General features: G+C 32.7%; 2 protein-coding genes across 2 annotated transcripts in view; one reads left to right on the forward strand and one right to left on the reverse strand.

Annotated features, from left to right (window-relative positions):
- Positions 1-21,880, forward strand: part of SLC39A10 (solute carrier family 39 member 10) — a 47,639-nt gene extending 25,759 nt beyond the window's left edge. The window contains exons 4-10 of the mRNA XM_039844300.1: positions 62-231; positions 2,089-2,277; positions 6,401-6,521; positions 8,537-8,905; positions 10,060-10,140; positions 13,756-13,946; positions 19,117-21,880. Of these exons, the coding sequence (XP_039700234.1) occupies positions 62-231; positions 2,089-2,277; positions 6,401-6,521; positions 8,537-8,905; positions 10,060-10,140; positions 13,756-13,946; positions 19,117-19,275 (1,280 nt within the window). The 3' untranslated portion in view covers positions 19,276-21,880. The remainder of the gene's footprint in view (positions 1-61; positions 232-2,088; positions 2,278-6,400; positions 6,522-8,536; positions 8,906-10,059; positions 10,141-13,755; positions 13,947-19,116) is intronic.
- Positions 21,881-21,892: 12 nt separating this feature from the next.
- Positions 21,893-22,452, reverse strand: part of DNAH7 (dynein axonemal heavy chain 7) — a 208,265-nt gene continuing 207,705 nt past the window's right edge. Inside the window, exon 65 of the mRNA XM_039844299.1 lies at positions 21,893-22,312. Within this exon, the coding sequence (XP_039700233.1) occupies positions 22,106-22,312 (207 nt within the window). The 3' untranslated portion in view covers positions 21,893-22,105. The remainder of the gene's footprint in view (positions 22,313-22,452) is intronic.

Below are 22,452 nucleotides of genomic sequence, written 5' to 3' on the forward strand. Positions count from 1 at the left end.
CTGTGGCACTTTTTGATTTATATTGTCATACTAATGTTGACTATTAATTTCTTTCCAACAGCATGGATTTGTGGTATCATTTCTATCACTGTCATTAGCCTGCTTTCCTTGCTTGGCGTAATCTTGGTTCCCATCATTAACCAAGGATGCTTCAAATTCCTTCTCACATTCCTTGTCGCTCTAGCTGTTGGAACAATGAGTGGAGACGCCCTTCTTCATCTCCTGCCCCATGTAAGAAATCCTTTTAAATTTTAAAAAGTTAAAAATATTTAAGCTAAATGGTCTTTCATTATTAGCAAGCTGTAGCACACCAATATAGAATTTATGCTGTTTTGTTTGCTTATAGGATGAAAGAATTTTTTTTGCACAGTTTTAATGGCAATGTTTTTGAAATAAATTGAATGATTAGGTTTTAAAATAGCAAGAAAAACTGGTACTATCAGTTTTATGTTCACCCATCACAGTGTATACGTGTCAAATCACTACTATGTACAAATTAAATATCTTAAAATATATAGTTCAGTTATACCTCAATAAAGCTTTTTTTTTTTTTCATTTGCTCTATTGGCTATTCTGAAAATAAAGTCTTAAAAAATCAATAGTAATAGACCTTTTTATCTCTATGGTATATCAAGAAAGCCTTTAGAAGAAACGTATAAAGAATCTTATAATGATTGTACTTAGAGCCAGTGTTCTATAGGCATCTTTATTTGATCAGGAAGAGGCAGACCTACTCAGTTAACTGTTATACACATTTAGCTTTTTATACATGGGGCCATTTATCTTTTCACCTGGCTTACCACTTGTTTTCTTCCATTTGGGGACTCTCCACTGATATCATAATCTTACACTGTTAGTGCCTTAATAATACCTTTTAAAATCTGTCTCCAATTAAGAGTATTTGATCCAGTGTTATTATTTTTACTTCATATTATGAAAATAGTGGGACTTTTTCTTTTCCAAATGTAAAATTACAGTTTTGAATATTTTTTTTATGTTCTCACCACCATCCTTCTTGGGCATTTAGGGGACAGAATTGTATTTGTGTGTTGTGTGTAACTCTTCTCCCCTTCTGTATTGTTGGTTGAGTATTCCAGATCTAATATCTAGAATAATGTATGACATTGCTTTAAAAAAAAAAATTAATTAGTGAATCTTAAAACTGTGAATATGAATATGTTTAACTTGATTCATTATACATTATTATTTTCCTCTTTATTTTCACCCTTTGTTTGCCTTTTCTGTTAGCCATCAGGAATAGCAACAATCTGTTTCTGAACTGGGCCTAATAAGTTAAAGTGAGAGCAATGTTAATTAAGTAAAGTTATTACCTTTTTGAATGGTCTTATCTCCTTTGAGAGGTATAGAAACCTCTTCTGTTGACCACTAGCAAAAAGGGAAAGAATACAGGTACATGTTATAAGGAAGAAAAATACTTAAGAATAGTTTTCTAATGTTTAAGTTTTCTAATATTAATAGTGATGTGTACATTTCACAATTAAAAAATAACTATTTCTGTATATACATTTATTTTTGCTAAAGCTTTAAAATGTTAGAAAATTAAGCACATGTTTTTTCAGTATACACTGACTAATATTCCACGGTTTATGTAGAGGTAGCATCTCATCACTTTGAAATAATTTATAAGAGAAAAATATTATCAAAATATAATCAGTTTAAGAAAATGTTAGATTATAGGGATTCACAAGAGATCATCTGCTGATGAATTAGTTTGTTTTATTTTTACTATTAAGCATTTATTTGGGTCATGTTCACTTCAAATTACAAAGGACTCATTATTATTTTACTGCTGTCTTGGTTGTGTCACTATAGTATGAATCTTAACTCCTATAGGCATTTGGTTTTGTAAGAGTCTTTCTGTTAGAGTTACCATGAAGGTTAGTACTTTCCAGGCCACTGAATATAGCAAAATTAAGTGGAAGATTACTTATATTTAAGTGAGGTAATATTTAAGAGAGCACTTTAAAAATTGTATTTTTTTCTGTGTCCTCTAGAAGATTCTAATTTCAAAATTTTAAATAACATTTTAATTACTCGTTTAGAAGTGTTCTTTGCTCTTGTTAATAGTCTCAGGGTGGACATGATCACAGTCATCAGCATGCACATGGGCACGGGCATTCTCATGGACATGAATCTGAGAAGTTTTTGGAAGAATATGATGCTGTGTTGAAAGGACTTGTTGCCCTAGGAGGCATTTACTTATTATTTATCATTGAACACTGCATTAGAATGTTTAAGCACTACAAACAGCAAAGAGTAAGTATTTTTTTTTTTTAATTTCATTTTCTGAGATATAAAACTCAAAACAAAAACCATTTTCTGGACATATGCTTTACTTAATTATAGTGTTGTTGTATATTTAATCTCTGTCTTTTAATAGATTATCTTCATAGGAAAAATGACTTTGATCTTTGCCATTTCTTATCATTACATTTATTTTGGCATTTATAATCAAGATGTAGCAGTCTTAGTCTCAGTTCATTTGTATCATATCTTATGCAATTGACTTAAATAGGCTAGAAAAAGCCAATTTATGCTTATAAAAATGCAAAAATGTATAAATAGAAGCAAGTCATCAGTCTTCTTAGGTCATATTTTCAGGTATAAGTGGCTTTTATTGTCATATCTTTTAATGAAAATATTTACACACAGATTTCTTTATCAGAAATGTCTTGTAAATAGTAAAAGTACTAGAGTAAGAAGAATTTAGATTCAAGGGGCTTTGTAGGAGAAAATACAATGAAATGAAGGAAATGGTAATTCATCTCGAGTGATGGACTTGGAAGGTGATGCCTAGACTGTTGATTAAATACCCTGCTTGTCATGAACTATCTCTGTTTCCTGTCACATTTTTGAGAATAAGGCAAATATTCCAAAAAAATTTTTCTCCAGGAAAGTAAATTCAGGGTCACTACTATTTACTATGATTATACCCCTCTCTGTTCACATTGGTTCACATATGTCTTTAAAGCACTACCTTGACTATATTTCACTAACATGTTTGTGATACTAATACTGATTATCATCAGTATATTCTATTTAAATAAATCTAGAGAATACTTTTTAGGAAGCTTTCTACAAAATAATAGAAAAAAATATTTTAAATTATTAGTTTCAAGTTTACAGTACATTGGTTAGACATTTTTAAAGTTTATAAAAAATATCCCTGATTGTTTTTTCTCTCCCCTAGCTATACACCTAGCCATTACATTAATGCTAAAAAAGTAGAAAATTTTTACATTTTGTTAGTTAATTACAAATATTCAAAAAAGAAAAAAAAATCTTTTCCCACAAGAGCACTGCGTAGTCATGATTATAATATATAGTCTACTTTTATGATACAACTTTTATGCTATTTTTATGTATATGTTTTGTTTGTATGTGTATATGTTTTGTATATATCTCCTTGAGACAAAATAAATGGTTTATAACAGAGCTCTGAACTGGGATTCATGGGGAGTGATTCTAATTCTTGTTCAACCACAAACTAGCTGTGAAACTATGACTCATTCCTCATGATTTCCAGTTGCTATCTAAATCTATGAGAAATAAATCCTACTCATTTTTATTTTTATATCATATTCCAAATAGTGCATTTAATTTTAATTGCCATATTTTAGTCAGGACACCATATTTAATTGCCTTCAAAGGAGGGGCGATCAAAATGGTGTGCACAGTGAAGAATTACCTGAGAAATGATAAAAGGAATTGGGAAGGATCGACTTAGAGAAAAGTGAAAGAGATTTAACAGCATTTGGTTTTTGAAGGGTTGTGTGGATGGTCATGTGAATGAATGAAGAATAGCGTATAGTGGAGGTAAATGTGGCTGGAGGGAAAAGAGTCAGTGAAGATTACTGCAAAATAATTTAAAAGAGAGCTAATAAGGACTTAACTGAGTCATGGCAAAAGGAATGGGGAAAAAGTAATTAAGAGAATTATTAAAATGAAAGAATCAGTAAGAAGACTTGATATTTGATTAGATATAAGAAATACAAGGATTTAGAGTCCATTCCGGTGAGTACCTAATTTAGAACAAAATTACATATTGCAAAGTATATATTAAGAAGTTTTGTAATTACTGAGAAAACCTAATTTTATTCAGTTGTGTACACCTACTAACATTGAAGCAGCAATATTAAGTATTTAATATATACATACAAAATATTAGGGACAATATAATTTACAGATAAATATCTTCAAGAGATAGTGCAAAATAAATTTTCTGTTTTTATATTTTAATCTTAATCTCATTTTTAAACCTAAATTTACTGGCAAACTTAAATAAAATTATTTTTATAAAGGAAACTAATGTAGGAGAACACAGTCCCCAAAACATGGCAGCTTTTTTGTAAATTTGTAATTGTGGGATGTAAACTGAAGAGAATACTTTTGGTGGAGGAGTATTCAAAATCTAATAGTAAGGAATTTTTCAAGTATATCAAAGAAAGGAATCTGGGCAGATAAATCAGTTCATCTCCTTTATGATAAATAGGACAATAAGTAATCTAGGTATTTTTTTAAGAAAGAGGATTAGTGATACTTGAATAGAACAGATATTTGACCATCTGATAGAAGAATCAACTATTGGAAAGAAGCTTTCAGAGCCTAAATTAAATAATACACCAGATACTGACTGGTTTCAGCAAGACTGAAGCTTTGGAAAGTAGACAATCAGAACCAAAAGCAACTAAATGAAATTTCAGCTGGTGGTCACATTTTCTTCTTTACTTTTGGTGTCCTTCTTATTGACATTTGTACTGTTGTTGCCACCTCCTCCTTCCTCTTTTTTCCCCTTCTCTATTAACTCATAACTGTTCTTTCTTCTTTTTAGGATGTCTCCATATAATTTTCTTTTGAACATTTTCTGTTTCCCCAGTTTCTGTTATCTAGTGCTATAAAACAGAACAACCCAAAACTTAATGGTTTATAACAACACTTTATTATTTCTCTTAATTCTGTCAAGAAGTTAATTCAGCTGGGTAGTTCTTTTGCTTCATTTGGCATAAGCTAGAGTCACTCACTGTACTACATCCAAACTCAGCTGGCCTGGGTTGGTCTGGGCAGGGCAAGGCTGGAAGGTCCAAGAATGCTTCACTCTATGTGTATATCTTGGTATTTCTACACATGGCCTCTCTTCAAAGGTTAGACTGAGCTTCTTCATAGCATAGTGACTAGCTTTTCTGAGCAAAAGCAAATGGTGCCATGCTTCTTTCAGACTAGTTCAGGAACTGGCAAGAGCATCATCACTTCTGTTGCTCTCTTTTGGTGAAAGCAAGTCAAAAGACCAATCGGAATTCAGGGTCAGGGGAACAGACTTTACCTCCTTATCATTGGAGAAGAATGCTCATATAGGGTAAACAAGGAATTGATGGTAACCATCTCTGGAGACTTTACCACATACTCAGCTCGCCGTAACAGGCTTACTTATGCAATAATTAGAACACTTAAACATCAGAAAACAGTTCACAACCTGTAAGCAAAACCAGCAAGAAAATGATCTACCAGTCAGTAAGCATCTCCAAGAGAACACTGCTTTTTATGTTCACACTGTCCTAACATACTTAAATAATATAGATTAGAAGTCGAAATTTAAGTATTAGAAGTAGAAATTTAAGTTGGAAGAGTTGTTAATGTTACAATGATAAAAGAAGAAAGCAGACTATGAAGAAATAAGAGGAAAATTCAACCAAAACAATGAAATACAATAATAATACATAGGATTTATTATAAATAAATACAATAAGATTTATGAGTAATTGAGGATAGATTAGATGAGAAAGAAAACTTTATTGCAAAACTAAGCATCAGTTATGGTCATTTTCATACATCACCTCATTTAATCTTCATAAGAAGCTATCATTTTCATTTTATAGGTAAGTATTCTTACATTAAATATGTTTAATAAACTTGTCCAAGTCTTATAGAAGTAAACTGCACATTTAGGATTTTAACTCGTTTGACTCTGTCAGTTATGTCATAAGTAGGGAAATGTGAGATTACATTAATCACAAAATAAAATTCAAAAGAATAAACTGTAGTTTTTTGAAACTCCCTATTCCCACACACTATCAGGTAAGAGAGATTACATATATCTCACATTTAATTTGGGTTGCATATAGTAATATAGTATTGTGTACACTATTCTTAACTTTGAAGTAGATAAATTGAACCTTTAGTTGAGTGTTCAAAAAAACCAACATATAAACGTAGTTGGATTTTTCATCTGGTTAGACCCCTCAATTAACTTAAAAAATGTCCCTCCTTTACTAAATCATTTATGTATAAAGTTACCACCATTTATCCTCAGGTGTTAATAAGTGAATATTGTTGCTAACTGTGACCACAGATTTAATATTAATTCCAGATTTTGTTTTTTTAGGGGAAACAGAAGTGGTTTATGAAGCAGAGCACAGAAGAATCAACTATTGGAAGGAAGCTTTCAGATCATAAGCTAAATAATACACCAGATGCTGACTGGCTTCAGCTCAAGCCTCTTGCCGGTAGACAGCAGATCTAAAGAGAAACTTTTAAAACATAAAAATTGAAATATTGCTTCTAACCTTTGTCTGTTTGAAATTTCTTGTCTTTATGGGTTCTCTAAACTTTAGTTTCTAACTTCTATTTCCTTAAATGTCAGTGTGTCTTAATTGTGGTTTTGTTAGGGGTTTTTTTTGTTCATTTTAGCCTTATTTATACTGGAATGTGGAACCAATTAATTATATTACTGGGCAAAAAAACATATTGTACTTTTACTTTACAAAAAAACAAAGAACGAAACAAACAAAAAGGCTTTGTAAGTGGCAGAGCAAAATTTTTGTGCCCTCCACATGTGATTGGTTTCAAATGGGAAAAAAGGGTAATCAGCCCATGTACTTAAAGGAGAATGGTCCATGTCTTAAAATTTCTGCACATCCATCAATCTGTTCTGTTGCCTAATAGATATAAGGTAGCTTACAATTTTCATGAAAACATAAAACATTTTTTAACCGAGTTTTTCCCCTTTCTGTTTGAACTTGTGTTTCCACTCAATATACCAATGATTTTCTGTAGAAAAGGGGCCCCCTAGACCCTAACTATAGACTCTGCCTTAAAATACAATTTGGGAAGTGTTAGAATCTTTGTCACATAATATGTAACTTTTGAAAACTGGGTAATAGGCCAACCTCATTTTTTTTTTAAAAAAAAATTCTTATTAGATGTTGTTGTCACTTATATATGAGTTTCTGAACATTCTAGTAATGATCTGAGTATCATTGTCAGATAGGTGGAGCATTGAAGGATACAAGTTAAGTTTTGTCTTTGTTTTCTTAAATCATAAGAGAAGTTTAGAGTGAGTAAATTTTTTTTTAATTAATTTTATTGGGATAACATTGGTTCATACAATTATATAATTTTCAGGTATACATTATAGTCTGACATCTATATATTCTATTGTGTGATTACCACCCAAAGTCCAGTTTCCTTTAGCTACCATATATTTGATCCCCTTTACCCACTTCAACTCTCCCCCAAGTCCCTATATTTGACACCCTTACCCCGTATATCTTTCCCCTCCTCCCCCACCCGCTACTCTCTGGTAACCACTAATCCATTGTCTGTGTCCCTAAATCTCTGTTTGTTCTGTTCATTTGTTGCTTTTAGGTTTATATCCCACATATAAGTGATACCATGTGATTTTCAACTTTTTCAGTCTGGCTTATTTCGCTTAGCATGATTATCTTGAGGTCCATCCATGTTGTCGCAAATGGCAGTTTTTCATATCCTCTTATGGCTGAGTAATATTACATTGTATATGTGTGCCACAGCTTCTTTAGCCAGTCATCTATCGTAGGATACCTTGATTGCTTCCATGTCCTGGCCACTGTGAATAATGCTGCTATGAACATCAGTGTGGAAATATCTTTTTGGATATGAGTTTTCAAGTCTTTGGGGTAAATACCTAGCAGTGGGATTGCTGGATCATATGGTAGATTAATTCTAGTTTTTTAAGGAACGTCCATACTGTTTCCCATAGTGGCTGTACCAATTTGTAGTCCCACTAGCAGCGTATGAGGGTTCCTTTTTCTCCGTATCCTCTCCAACATTTGTTATTACTTGTTGATTAGAGTGAGTAAACTTGAAGGGTGGTTCTTTTTCTGAAAAATTTGGGGTTTGTTTTGTTATCCTGTAAATGCTACAGTAACTTTTCACTCTTTGATTTTCATCAGCTGTTCATGATGTACTCTTTAAGTTGCATAATATCTTCATGCTTGCCAATTTTTATCCTTTGCTTGCTCTTTCTTTCACTTCACTCCCTTATGTGGAACATCTTTTGGATTCTCGGAACCCCAGTTTGTTTTGTGTGTGTGCTTGTGCATATTTATTTTTTTATTTGTTTTTATATACTTATTTAGTGAATTTTAAAAGACATTCACTTAAGAAATGTTAATCACACTGCTATTCTGCCTGAATTTAAATTAGGAAATATGCATTCATTAACTCTGATAAATCATATCCTTTGCTATTATAAATATAGGAACTGATGACTCGGTTGTTTCTGAAGATCGACTTAATGAAACTGAACTGACAGATTTAGAAGGCCAACAAGAATCCCCTCCTAAAAATTATCTTTACGTAGAAGAGGAGAAAATCATGGACCATTCTCATAGTGATGGGTTGCACACCATTCACGAGCATGATCTCCATGCTGCTACGCACAACCACCATGATGAGAGTAAGACTGTGCTGAGGAAACATAATCACCAGTGGCACCACAGACATTCTCATCATTCACATGGTCCCTGTCATTCTGGATCAGACGTGAAAGAAACAGGAATAGCTAATATAGCTTGGATGGTAATCATGGGGGATGGCATCCACAACTTCAGTGATGGGTTAGCCATTGGTAAGTGAACTGGAAGCTTGGTTTATAATTTGTTGTCTTTTAAGACCATTTTCCTCCTTCCACTATTTCAGTACCAATCTTATGAACTATAATAAGATTAAAGTTTGGAGCTTAAATATGCTATTATATAATACTCCTGTTATTTAGTTTTTCCAAAGGCTATATGTTAATGTTTTTGATAAGTATATTTGGGGACAAAAGGTATAATTTTAGTGGGTTTTTCTTTGAACATGTAAACAAATGCCTATAATATACTTCTTTAATAACTTGATTACTTTTTCAAGACATTGTCACCATATTGAAAAAGCTACGATAACATTATATTTTTAAATATATTTGCACATCCCCAAATGAAGACAAATTATTTTTAATATTGGATTTAATAATTTTTTTATATCTTTAAAAGGTAAATAAAATTTTTATATTAAGAAAAATGGTATACCAGCTTCAAATGTATTATATTAGAATCTTACTAATGTAAACTGATATTGCCAGTTTAGAACAATAAATACGATCAATATATAATTTTCTTTGAAATTCAGGCTCTATTAAATAATCACTCAGAAGTAGCCATTGATTTCTTTGAGAAAGGAGAAACCATATTTTTGAATCTACAGTGGCTGTCAGTGTTAAAGAATAAATAATTTTACTAGTCAAATTAGATGCATTTATACCTCTGATCTCAGTCTTCAAAACCATCAAACAAATAATACTTTGTACCATTTATACTCTAGACCCAGAAAAGTTTGGATAAGGATAATTGCCATTTAAATATCTATAAATATTAATATGAGAGAGCAAGTGCAATCATAGACTTAATGTCTTAAAACTGAACATCAGACTACCACTCAGAGGTTAAAACACTGAAAACCATTACTACTCCCAAGTTATTAGTGAGTTAGAAGGCTATACAGATAGAGAATTTAATTCCATAGGTACTACTTCTTTCATTGAGTAGCTCTTTCTTTTCTCTGGTTGTCAACACCTGTTGTACCTCACTATATGTTCAAAAACTAAAGTGTGTAAGATAAGCGAGTCACTCATATATTATGAAATTAATTTAGATACGTAGAAGAAATGGCACCTTCATTAATGAAAATGGAAAAACAGAAGGTCAGTAAATGTAACTTGATTTTTTTTCCACCCCATCTCAGGAGCAGCTTTCAGTGCTGGATTGACAGGAGGAATCAGTACTTCTATAGCTGTCTTCTGTCATGAACTACCACATGAATTAGGTAATATAACCTTAAAAATTTTACCAGATTTCATCAAATCTAAGACTTCTTCAGTTATAATAAATGCATCAAGATTTTAGAGAAGTTAAAACATAAAAAGTGGCTGATGGCAGATATGAAGAGTTATCAATCTCTTTATTGTATGGTTTTTGTTATATGCTCCTAAAAATGCATGTTGTTTATATTGTGTGTTTTTAATTTATGTAAGCAATATTATGTTGAATCGTATTCTTTTTCTTACCTTACGTTACTAACCATTGCTTTTAAACTCCATTCAGGTTACCATGAGTTAATTTAATATGTTGCTTCTGCCCAACACTCAGAGGTGTTCATTCACCACATTTTACATATTCAGCAACCAGTACTGGACACACTGCATGGTCTTTAGCCTCCCATCACCATAGATAATGGTGTGTTGAACATTTGTAGACTAGCTGCTCGTGGACGCTTGTGAGAATAATTTTTGGGGTATATACATACCCAGGAACAGAACTGATGGGTCCTAGGTTATACATGCCTGAGAAGTGCCATATCTCTATCCAAAATGGCCACACTACTATAATCTCTCACCAGCAATACCTGAAAGTTTCTGTGTTTCCACATCCTTGCCAACATTTGACATTAACTGATTTTCTAATTTTTGCCAATTTAATAGGTTTAAAATGATATTTCTTTGTTGTTTTAGTTGGCATTTATTGATCGACCAGTGATTTTTAGTTTTTCTCCAAATGTTTTGGGTTCCTTCTATAAATTGAAAAACAAAAAATGTGAACATGCATTCACATAATAAATCAGTGAAGCAGTGTAGAGTCCTCACATATATGGCAACTTATTTTCAACGAAATACAAAGGAAATTCCATGTAGAGGAAACAGTTTTTTCAATAAATGTTTCTGCAATAAATGGATACCCACTTGCAAACAAACTTGCACCATAGACAAACATTAATTCAAAATTAATCATTGATTTAAATGAAAAATTTTTAAATATAAGACTTCTGGAAGAAAAATCGGTGTTCTTGGGTTAGGCAAATTGTTTTTAGATACTATACCAAAAGAATGATCCATTAAGGAAGAAAATAGTAAAGTGGACTTCATAAAAATGAAAACTACACAAAAGACACTAATGAAAAGACAGGCCACAGACTCGGGGGAAAAAATATTTGAAAAATATATATCTGATATTAGACTGGATATTTAAAGACCTCTCAACTTAATAAGAAAACAACTCAACAAAAAAAATTGGGCAAAAGACTTGAACAGGTATTTCACTGAAGTTATACAGATAAACAGATGAGATTTCAGGTGCTAGATTTGTCATGGGTCGGAAAAGGTGTGGAACAACCAGACCTCTCATAAATTGCTTGTGGGAATGCAGTATTCTTATAAGAGGTTAGAAATGACCCAAAAATCCCACTTACAGGTATCTACACAATAGAAATGAAAACAGGTTGACACAAAAACCTATTTATGAATGTGTACAGTGGCTTTATTCACAATTGCCAAAAACTTGAAACAACCTAAATGTCCTTTAGCTGAAGAATGGGGAAAAAAACTATAGTTCAACTATGAAATATTGCTTAGCGTAAAAAGCAATGATTTTCTGATATAAACTGGCATGGGTGAATCATACACACACATTATAAGTGAAAAACTGTAGACTCAAATGACTACATACTATACGATTCCATTTATATGATGTTCTGGAAAAGGCTTACTGTGGGAACAGAAAGCAGATCACTGGTTGTCTATGAGTGAGGGACCTGAGGAAATTTTAGGGGTGAAATAGTTCTAGAGTTTGATAGTGGGTATTGGTTACATGGTATGTATTTTTGTCAAAACTCATAGAACTCTACATCCAAAGTGGGAGGTCAGGGGGGAAGGAATTGAATATGTAACTTATACCTCAATTTTTAAAAGTATTAAAAAAAATAATTCATGAGTCTTGATTAGTTAATTCATGCTGTTGATTGTTATTTGAGGATGAAGTAAATCATCTTGCTATCCAGTAATATCAGGGAAGGCATCAAATTTGGCAGTTTGTGCCTATAGTACTTTTGTTCATTGAGCATTAAATAATGCCCCTTTTAAAACCCTGTTTTGAAACTATAAAAGGAAATGCTATATTTTATAATCTAAAAGACATTTCTGTAGTCTCATTTTGTATTACCTAACCCCTTGCTAAGTGAAATTGTCCCTTTAGCACAGTTGGTGGGTGAATTATTGAAAATTTGGCCGGGAAATTTGTAAAAGAAGAAGTTAGGGAGCTCCTTCCTTAGAAGAAGCTGAGAAGGAAAGGCCAGAGGAAATTAAAACTGTAGGGAGAGAAGAGATAAAAGCTGATATTGAATCCAATGCTCGCTAGGAGAATTAAGTATTTAGGATTAGAGGAGAAAAGATGTAAAGAGATAGTTTCAGGTGAAAACTGGAGAATGGCAATTTAGAAGCTAACGGGAGATAATCTCCCAAATACTGTTGCAGAATGTCGTTTGTAGCAATTTCTTGGAATGTGTAAAAATAATGCTTTGCACTAATGTCATTGTTATCAATTAGAACTTTGTAACTTATCGGTTATAAATTAGAACCTTGTAACAATAAGATTTAAAAAAGAACAGATCAAAGTTTTAGTCATGTAGCTCCCTTTTTAAGAGAAAGAAACAGTATTCTACATAGTACCTTGCATGTACTAAGTGTTCAATAATTGATTGGATGTTTGTATATTTAGTAACTAAAACAAAAAAGAGTTTGTTAAAATTAGTAAAACTACTTTTGACCTTTTATCTTCAAGACTACTATTTCTAGCAACATTTTGCCCTTCTAGTAACATCTCTCTAAGCAATATGTAATCCTTTTTTTCTTAGTTCTAACTTTAGATGAGTGAAAAAAAGTCTCTGTTCTTTTTTTACATATTTAGCACTTCCAGAATTAAGATTTAATGTTTTTCTGGGAAAAAAATAAATGTATACAGCATACAATATTTTCAGTATTTATTACCTCTATTCTTACTTAAGCCATTTTGCCTAAGAACAGAGGTAACAAACTCTTTGAGAAAAGGGCAGAGATCAGAGCATAGAGCTTTAATTGTCAAGAAGAGCACTAACCAAGTTCTTTTATCTGTTCTATTTTTCTTGATTTTAAAAAATTTTACATTTCATGTTGTATAGTAAATTTTGATGTAGTTTTAAAAAAAATTTTAACATGTAAATAGGTTTGTGTAACCATCACCATCATCAGGATACAGAACAATTCTATCATCCCAACAAACTCCTTCATGCTCTCTCCCTTTATAGTCATACCCCTTTCCCACCCCTGCTTCCTGGTGACAACTGAATCTTCTCCATCACTATAGTTTTATCATTTTGAGAATATCATATAAATGAGATCATATATAAATAACCTTTCATATTGTCTTTCAGCATCATGGCCTTTGAGATTTTCCAAGTTTTTGCATGTATTAAGGTTTAATTTAATAAGTAAAAAATAAATTTTTATAATAAAATTTCAGTCATTAAAGGTTATCATTTTATATCATTCTTAATTTTGTTTTTTATTGGTGTTTTCCTAAGTTTGTGTGTATAAACTTATGGTTTCAAAACTCTCACATGTTTTAACTACAGGTGATTTTGCAGTTCTTCTTAAAGCAGGCATGACTGTAAAGCAAGCAATTGTATACAACCTGCTGTCTGCCATGATGGCTTACATAGGCATGCTCATAGGCACGGCTGTTGGTCAGTATGCCAATAACATCACCCTCTGGATCTTTGCCATCACTGCCGGCATGTTCCTCTATGTAGCCTTGGTAGATATGGTAAGATACCTTATTTTACCTCTTCATTATACTGAATCTGTAAATAGAATGCAACTTCCAAAAATAGAAATCTTGGATGTGGTTTGAAAGACTAATTATTTAAAAAAAATATTACCCATTTTAAAGACATGTGATATCCTAAATAATCTATTAGGGAAAGATATTTAAGTAGGAAGATTCATTCCTTAGAAACCAGTTGAGATGCTGAAGATTTTTGACTAAATGATGTTATTATTCAAAGTAATTATCAATAGTATTTAGAGATATAATTATACAATTATTACACTTCTTTGAAGATTTTGTAATATTGGGGTAGATGTGTTTTGCTGTTGTTAACAAAATAATTCTTTGCACTTGCTTATGGTAAACAAGAAAGAAACACTGTATACTTCTTAGGTAGGCCAGTCTTCTGCAATAAATGGTATTCCAAGGAATTTATAATTTCCCTTACTTCTAACTTTAGAGTTGATAAATCTACTGTGTGGTCTCACTTATATGTGGAGTCTAAAATAATAAAACAAGTGAACAAACAAAACAAAAACAGACTCATAGAAATAGAGACTAAAGGGCTGGTTTCCAGAAAGGAAGGCATGGGGGAATGGGTGAAGAAGGTGAAGGGAAGTATAATCAATAATATTGTGATAAGTTTACATGGTGACAGATTATTACTGGAATTAGTGAGGTGGTCACATTGTAAGGTATAAAAATGTCAAATCACTATATTGTACACTTGAAACTAATATTATGTAACAACTATACTTAAATTTTAAAAAAGTTAAAGTCAGTAAATCTAAACACTAACAATTAGTTTTAATTTTACTTTAATATTCTAACTATGTTAAACAGTGTATTTGCAGAACTAGCAACTTTGTTACTTTTTGTTTTAAACTAGATATTATGTTCACTTTTCTTCCTCGTAGAGTCTATTAGATAGTCTCATTTCAAAAGTGTATTTACTAAAATTTTAATCACAGAATTAATGCCTATTTGTTGTAGAACGTTTAGAAAATAAAGTTCCACTTAGTCTTTCTGTTTATCTTTCTGAATCTATGCCCATTTTCCTTTTTTCCTGTTACTATGAAGAAATGTCTATGTTTCTAGCTAAGACCTCCTCCTTTAAACCATTCCCTAGAACTTCTACCCCCTCACGCTAACTCCCTTAAATTCTCCCCTCTTTCATTGTCCTTCATTTTTCCCTCTCTGCTGAGTTATTCCTGTCAGTATATAAACCTAATGTTACTTCTCCCTTCTTAAAAAGTCAGGGGAGATGGACCTTTCTTACTCTAATTTTTGTTTTAGCTATCACCGTATTGCTCTTACCTCTTATAGCAAATCACTCCTTGTTTTTTAACTCTCTTCTCTCTTGAGTCTGGCCTCATAAGATTTTCTCCCTGACAGCTCTTCCAGATTGTTTTTTTGTCAAATTTACCATTTACCACTACATTGCTAAGTCCACCGGTCATTTATCCTGCCCACCTTCATTTTACTTGAAGTTGATCATTCTCTTTTCTTTGAAACATTCTCTTATTAATTGGCTTCTGTACCACCACCATTTCTTGGCTTCTTACCTTTTTGGCCTTTCTTTCTCAGTTGCTTTTACTAGTTCTTCTTTTTCTCCTCTACCTCTAAATGTTGATGAAAACCCTCTAAGTAATCCTATCTAGTCTCATGGTATATTTATTGGCTGATAATTCCTAAGTTTTGGTCTTTAGCCCAGACCTTTTCCTTAACTACAGATTAGTCTCTCCACCTGCTTATGTGAATGTCTAAAAGGCAAATGTAGTTCAGAACCCACCTCTCGATATTTGCCAACCCCACTCCCTGCACCAGCACCTCCTGTAGAATTCTCCATCTCATAAATAACTCCATTCTTCTAGTTGCTCATATCAGAATCCTGAGTATTATTTGCTTTACTCTCTCTGTTCTTCCCACATTTGGTTTGTCATTGAGTCCTGAGGGATCCACTTCCTAACCATGTCTACTCCCATCACTTTCATTCAGTCTGCTATCATCTTTCTCTCTTTAGCTGTTCTCCCTGATTTTGCCCTTTCCCTTGTCCACCACACTCTAGATCAACAGAACAGCTTAGAGTGATCTATTTTAGTGATCCTTTTAAGATTAGGCCATGTTATTTGTGTGCTTCAGACTCTTCACTGGTTTTCCATCTTATTCAGAGTAAAAGTACCAAAATTCATGTTTTGACCTTCAGGTTTTTTCATCTTCCTTAAGCATTTCCACTCCTCCTTCTCTAATATTCCTAACCATACCTCATCTCTACCCTCTCTTCTCAAGGAAGCGCACACTCTGCTTCTTGTTGATCACTCCATGTGGAATATTTTGCCCACAGACTTTCTCCTGGCTAGCTCCCTCACTTCTTGTGAGGCATCCTATCTAAAATTTCAGTCTCTATTCCAACATTTTACATCCTCTATCCCTACTTTACTTTTTTCTCCTTTGCACTTTTATCTCGATCTATTAATAACACACTAAACATTTTAGTTATTGAGTTCATTTTGTGCCTCACTAGAATGTCAGTTCTAGGTATGCCGGTATTTCTATCATATTTCACTGCTGGAGATGTAGTTCACAGTTAGTTGAATGGAGAATGTATGAGCTAATTCTTTTACTAGGAAACTAAAGATGTAAAAAAATGTGAGAATCTTTACAGTAAGGGTTTATAGTGTAATGAAGGGGAAAAGTAGCCATTAATTACAGTTCTTTTGATATATATTGTAGAGTAGTGCACCATGTTTGTGGAACTACAGAGAGAGGCTGGCTAAAAAAATTGAGAAATAAAATTAGGAAAGGTTTTCTGGAATAGGAAACCTACGCTGAGTTTTAAAGAATGAAGAAGAGTATATTAGAAGCAAGAGGAAAGACATATGAGAAAGAGGAATGATAAATAGCATCATTCTTTGTCCAGTGGGTCTATTCTTGGAACTGTATTTTGAGGAAATAACCTTAAATGACTACTGCTAATAAAACAAGCAAGCAAACAAAAAATAAAATGTATTAAAGTATTTTTTGCAGTAGTATTTGTAACATCACAATTATGTTAGAAACACCCTAAATGTACAAGAGAAAGGGGACAAATTATTTCACATATGTTTTAGGATTTAATGACACTGAAATTATGTGTTTTCTAACATTAGTGGAAAAAAACGGATTAAAAAATTATATGCATAGAGTCATCAGGTGGATGTTGGCCAGATCACGACACTCACACAACATGCCATGCTATAAAGATCAGGGTTTATTTTGTAAATTTTGGAGAGCCATTAAAAGATGTAAGCAACAATGACATGCACACATTTTTGTTTTAGAAAGACCACTTTAGCTGTAGAGAGGAAGTTTTGATTGATTTACAGCCATTTAATAAGGTAGCAACAGTAGCAGAAGTTTTAGTTTGAGATACCTTTAGGATATCCAGGTGGAGACATCTGGTTTCAGGGGGCTTTAGATAAAGCTGTTTCTCAATCAGTAAGGAAACGAATATGCCCATACCAGTGTGCACTGGCTGGCTCCTAGTGGTGGTTAAATACAGGCTTTGTCATTCAGGATAGAATTGAATGCAGGGAAAGCATAGTCTCTATTCTAGCTGGTATGTACGCATATTTAGGGGGATATTTCTGTGAAACATCCTATATAGGAATAGTCAGAATTAAAAGTTTTTGTAACAATAAAAACTTGGAGTAATTGAGGAGAAAAGATCAAATAAAATAGTCTTCTTACTAGAACCGTAGGTAGGAAGTTGTCCGTTTCGTCTTAATCCAGGGGTTGGTAAACTTTCTGTAAAGGATCAGATAGTAAATATTTAGGTGCTGTGGACAATGTGGTCTCTTTCACAGTTATTCGGTTCTGCTATTTTTAGTGGTTTCTGTCACAACCACTTAACTGCTGGACAAGAACAATAGTCTATATTAGCTGTTATACACTACTGCCATAGACTTAAACAGAAGAGATGACCAGCATGAAGTAGTTCTTAAATAAGACCCTCAGGAGATTGTTAAATATACTGTAGCACTGTCAGAGCATGATAGATTAATTCGAAGATTAATTGTACTCATTATTTAATTATAAATAATGTTTTTTTTCTTCTCAGGCAGGCATTGTGTTCTTAATACTACATTTCTCCTCCCTGAATCCCAAAACGCCAAGCTACTGTTTGGAGTAAAGCTTAATGTCTAAGAAAGTAGCATATCAATGTCCTCTTTCTGTAGATATTCATCGCACTTGAAAAACAATAAAACAAAATTAAAAGTGAAAATTAGAAGTAGCAATTCTTTCATAATTTTTATTAGGTTTGGGTAGAAATAATTTATGCTTTAATAATGCACAACAAATCTTATTACTTAAAGATTTAAACTTTATACTTTGAACTATGGATTATTTTTAAATGTAATAGTATATACTTATGCTTTTGAAGTTGAACTATAAACTTTTCAGTGCTCTATGCCTTTAAAGATATTGGACACTTTCAATTATTTAAATTTGTATCACTATTAAGAGAATAGAGTACATTGTGAAAACTGTGTGCATAACTTGGTATTAGTTATGCTGGATATTGGATAGCTTTGATATACTGTTTTCTGTGTCTGTTATTGAAAGGAAGATAATGGTGCTTAAGGGCATAGAGATGCCAGTTTGGAATTGTCTGTAAATGTCTGTCTTTGCTATTGTGTGCAGTTGGAAATGAGAATTTTAAATGAAAAAGGATAAAGAAATGATAGCGTTTTGAAATGGTTATCCCCAAAAGGAATTTTACTTTCTCAGTGAGTTTAGATAGATCAGTAAGTCTGGGAATAATTTTTTCTGAGAATTTTATTGGCAATAATAAGTTATATCATACATTTAGCATAAAGTAAATGTTAGAATTGATAAAGTCAGTAGACAATAAGTAACTAAAAAATGACTAATGTATATGTGTGTGTGTTAGGGGATAGGAGGGAATAGCTTTAGTATTTATTAATGCATAGCCAGAGCATAAAATTTCTGTTGCAGTACTTGACTAAAGTATGTTATGGTTAGCATTATGTTCAATAAAAAAATTATTGTATTTGTAGTTATGCTTTATTCATTAGTGTTCTTAAGTAGGAAAATGTAAAAAAAAAAGTTGAGCAGAATATTATACAAAATTGCTTGTAAGTATCTGGGTGGTTTTTCTTTCCAGCTTCCAGAAATGTTGCATGGTGATGGTGACAATGAAGAACATGGTTTTTGTCCAGTGGGGCAATTCATTCTTCAGAATTTAGGATTGCTGTTTGGATTTGCCGTCATGCTGGTGATTGCCCTCTACGAAGACAAAATTGTGTTTGACCTCCAGTTTTGATCATTCCCAGTAATCACTGTTGATTACGAGAATGTTACCATGCCGCTTTGCATCTGTTTCTTGTACTGTATGCACATTGCTCAAAGAAAAGTCAGTGGCTTGCACTACTTATAAGTTCCATAGATTTGAGCTAAACCCCAAGACTGGTGCTCAGTACTGTTTTCCCTGTGTGAAGGGGTCTTTTAAAATATAGAAAGCTTGTGATAAAGAGGAGAAAATGGGACTCCATGAACTAATGTTGATATAGGTTTGATTAAGACTTTTTAAAAAATAATCATATAAAACACTAAAGTAGTCTCTTTATTAGTAGAAACTTCTGTGGCTATGCAGAAATAGAAATTGAACCAAAAAATCACTTAACTTTAAGAATATTTTAAATGGACTTTGGGCAGACTTTTCTTTGTGCTAAAAGTGAATTGTGTCCTTTAATTCAGCTACATATATATATATATGGTAATAGGGATCAACTGATGACTTTGAAATTGCATAAAGTAGACTATAGGACCTAGAGGAAAGCTCAGGCTGAGTTAGAGAGTGTGAATTTAGCATTGGGAAAAGCCCTTATTCTTGAATCTAGAGTTACTATTTTTGTATATATTTGCATAGTGGTTAAACTTGCAGCCTCAACTACTGAAATTTGTGATTGTATGTTTGTGTGACCAGTTTAATGAAAGATTCATAATGGTTCTTTGTATTAATATTATACTTGGTGTTTGATTTTTTTTTTTTTAACTTTTGCGTTACAGTTTTGGGTGGGGGTAGGGGGTGGAGCATGTGATAAAATGTGGGGTATTTTTTTTCTTGTTAAAATTGTAACCCTCTAGAATATATCAGAGAAATGAAGAACCCAAACGTGGTCTAAATATTCAGTGTTCCTACTTTAACAGTACTAACTAGTTATTTGGGAAATTTAAGTTCTAAATGTATGCATTGCTTTACCAGTTTGGCATTGCAACCATGTTGTGGCTGGCAGTAAATCCAAATGTACCATGTCCATAATCTGTACATGGAGTGTCAAAATGGTTATGAGGATAACTCCATTTATACTATGGCTATTGTAGTACCAAGTGACTTGGAGATATATTTAAATAACTCAACTGAAATCACTTGATCATTTTGTGCCAAGATATGCTGTTGGTGCCTAATAGGGATTAGTCTCTTTTTTAGGTGCCCTTTTCTCCTACATAATTGTGATTGATTTGTGAGAAGTGCAAGCCATGTTTATTCTGAATTTTGACCTAATAATTTGTAGTGCTAGCCATATGCATGTAGCTTTCTGTTTACACCTTGTGCCACATGGTCTTCATTTATGCCAGGTAAACTGTATTTTAACTATGTGCAGGTAGCTTTCTTTTAATCTGCTTGGCTACCAATGTAGCTGCTTTAAAAATCTTATTGTTCAAATATTTAAGAGCTGAACTCTTTCCATTCCATTAAAATGTTTTCATTTAGTTGTCCTCCTTTCTTCAGTTCCTTTCCTCTTACTTTATAAACAAAAACCACAGAACTTTGAGAGCAGCACATGCATTCAGGCATTCAGGTATTAATAAAGTATTACCAGTGTTTCTTCTTTATGCTGTAACCAAGGGATCTTAGGTATTATTTCCTTAATTTATGCCTGAATTTGAAAAATTATTTCTGGCTTTCTCCATGATCTCCTGTAACAAATAGCAGTTTTATATATACATAGATTATTTTCAGCATTGGGCACTGAATTAGGACAGTTTTCATCTCATTGCTTGGCCCTTCAAGCAGCCTCGCTAAAAAGTGCTGATATTTTATTTAGTACTGCCAGCTTCAAGTGATTCAAGTATCTTGCTTTCTGAACCAAGGTATATTTATAATTCATTTTTGGGTTTTTATACCCAAGGAGGATTCTGCATTCCAGCATTATTAAATCTGCTTAATTGAAATACTTTTATGAAAAGCAACAGCTGGAATATACTCCCAGTCTTAAAATAAATGCCTGATTTAAAGCAAATAGGTTATGCTGAAGTATATAACATTTTATATTTTCTCAAAAATATGGTATCTTTATTTGCTAGATTTTTTTAACATTTTAAGAGGGCTGTAAACAGTTGCTGCTAGTATTTTGTTAGGGTTCCACCAGTATTTAGCTTTCACATCATTCTAATGTATAATTTCAAGTCTTACTAGACAATCTGAATTCCACTACATTTCTGTTTAGCTCCAACATTCCATTTAGCTTGACCAGCCTAATTTAACATGTGTTTGTTGGAGGTTATTAATGTTACTTGTACAATGCTGTCACTGTGTGACATCCATATCAATTTTGGTGTATATCACATTGCGTTCAATCAGCTGTGATTATGCTTAGAAATACTGTAGTAACTAGATGCAGTGTGAATTTTTTCCATTAACAATAAGTCAGTGGCTTAAACGTGATTATGGTCCTGCAAGGTGATACTTGCTAAAATATCTAAACTTTTTTTTTGTTGTTGTAACTGAATCATTTTTTTTAAATTTTGAGGATGAAAATGATCAAATGCTGTTATTTTGCATTGTCAACAGTGGTGTGTCATTTTATGTATGTTCCTAATGCTTATGGAACGCTCCCAAAATAAAGTTATTCAAAAAGAGCAAATACATCAGTGTGTTTTCTTCAGTATAATCTTTATTTCAGGACATTTCCTTACACTGTAGTATGATCATTTGAAACATAGGCTGCATTCGCACTTTAATAAATTTATAGTTAAGTATAACTTTAGTCAAATTGATTAAATCAAATAAATTTTAAAAGTGAAATATATTTTCTACTCAGCAATCTAATAAGAAATAGGAACAGGGAAACGACATCTTCCTAACTAAACTATGAATTAAGTTGACATAGCAGTGCTACGCCCCGTCCAATCCAGTGTTCTTGAGGTTGGTCAGAGGGAAGAGTCATGGCAATCACAAAATTCGTAGAATGGCCAGTAGTAGATAATGTTCCTCTTCGCTCACTTGTCTTATACAGTGGAGCAACATAACTTGGTCGTTCTGGTATATCTACCCTCTTACAGGGCTTTAGCCACATCTGGAAGAAAGTGCATAAAACTTTTGTAAGTCAAGGCTCTTGTATTTATTTGAACATATGTACGATATTGTTGAGTAAAGTTACTTATGTCTGCAAATTTCTGTAGTCCAAATAGATTTTCTTTGTCAGTACTGCCATTG

This window comes from Pteropus medius, unplaced genomic scaffold (genome assembly GCF_902729225.1).
Source record: "Pteropus medius unplaced genomic scaffold, Ma_sr-lr_union100, whole genome shotgun sequence".
NCBI classification, from domain to species: domain Eukaryota; kingdom Metazoa; phylum Chordata; class Mammalia; order Chiroptera; family Pteropodidae; genus Pteropus; species Pteropus medius.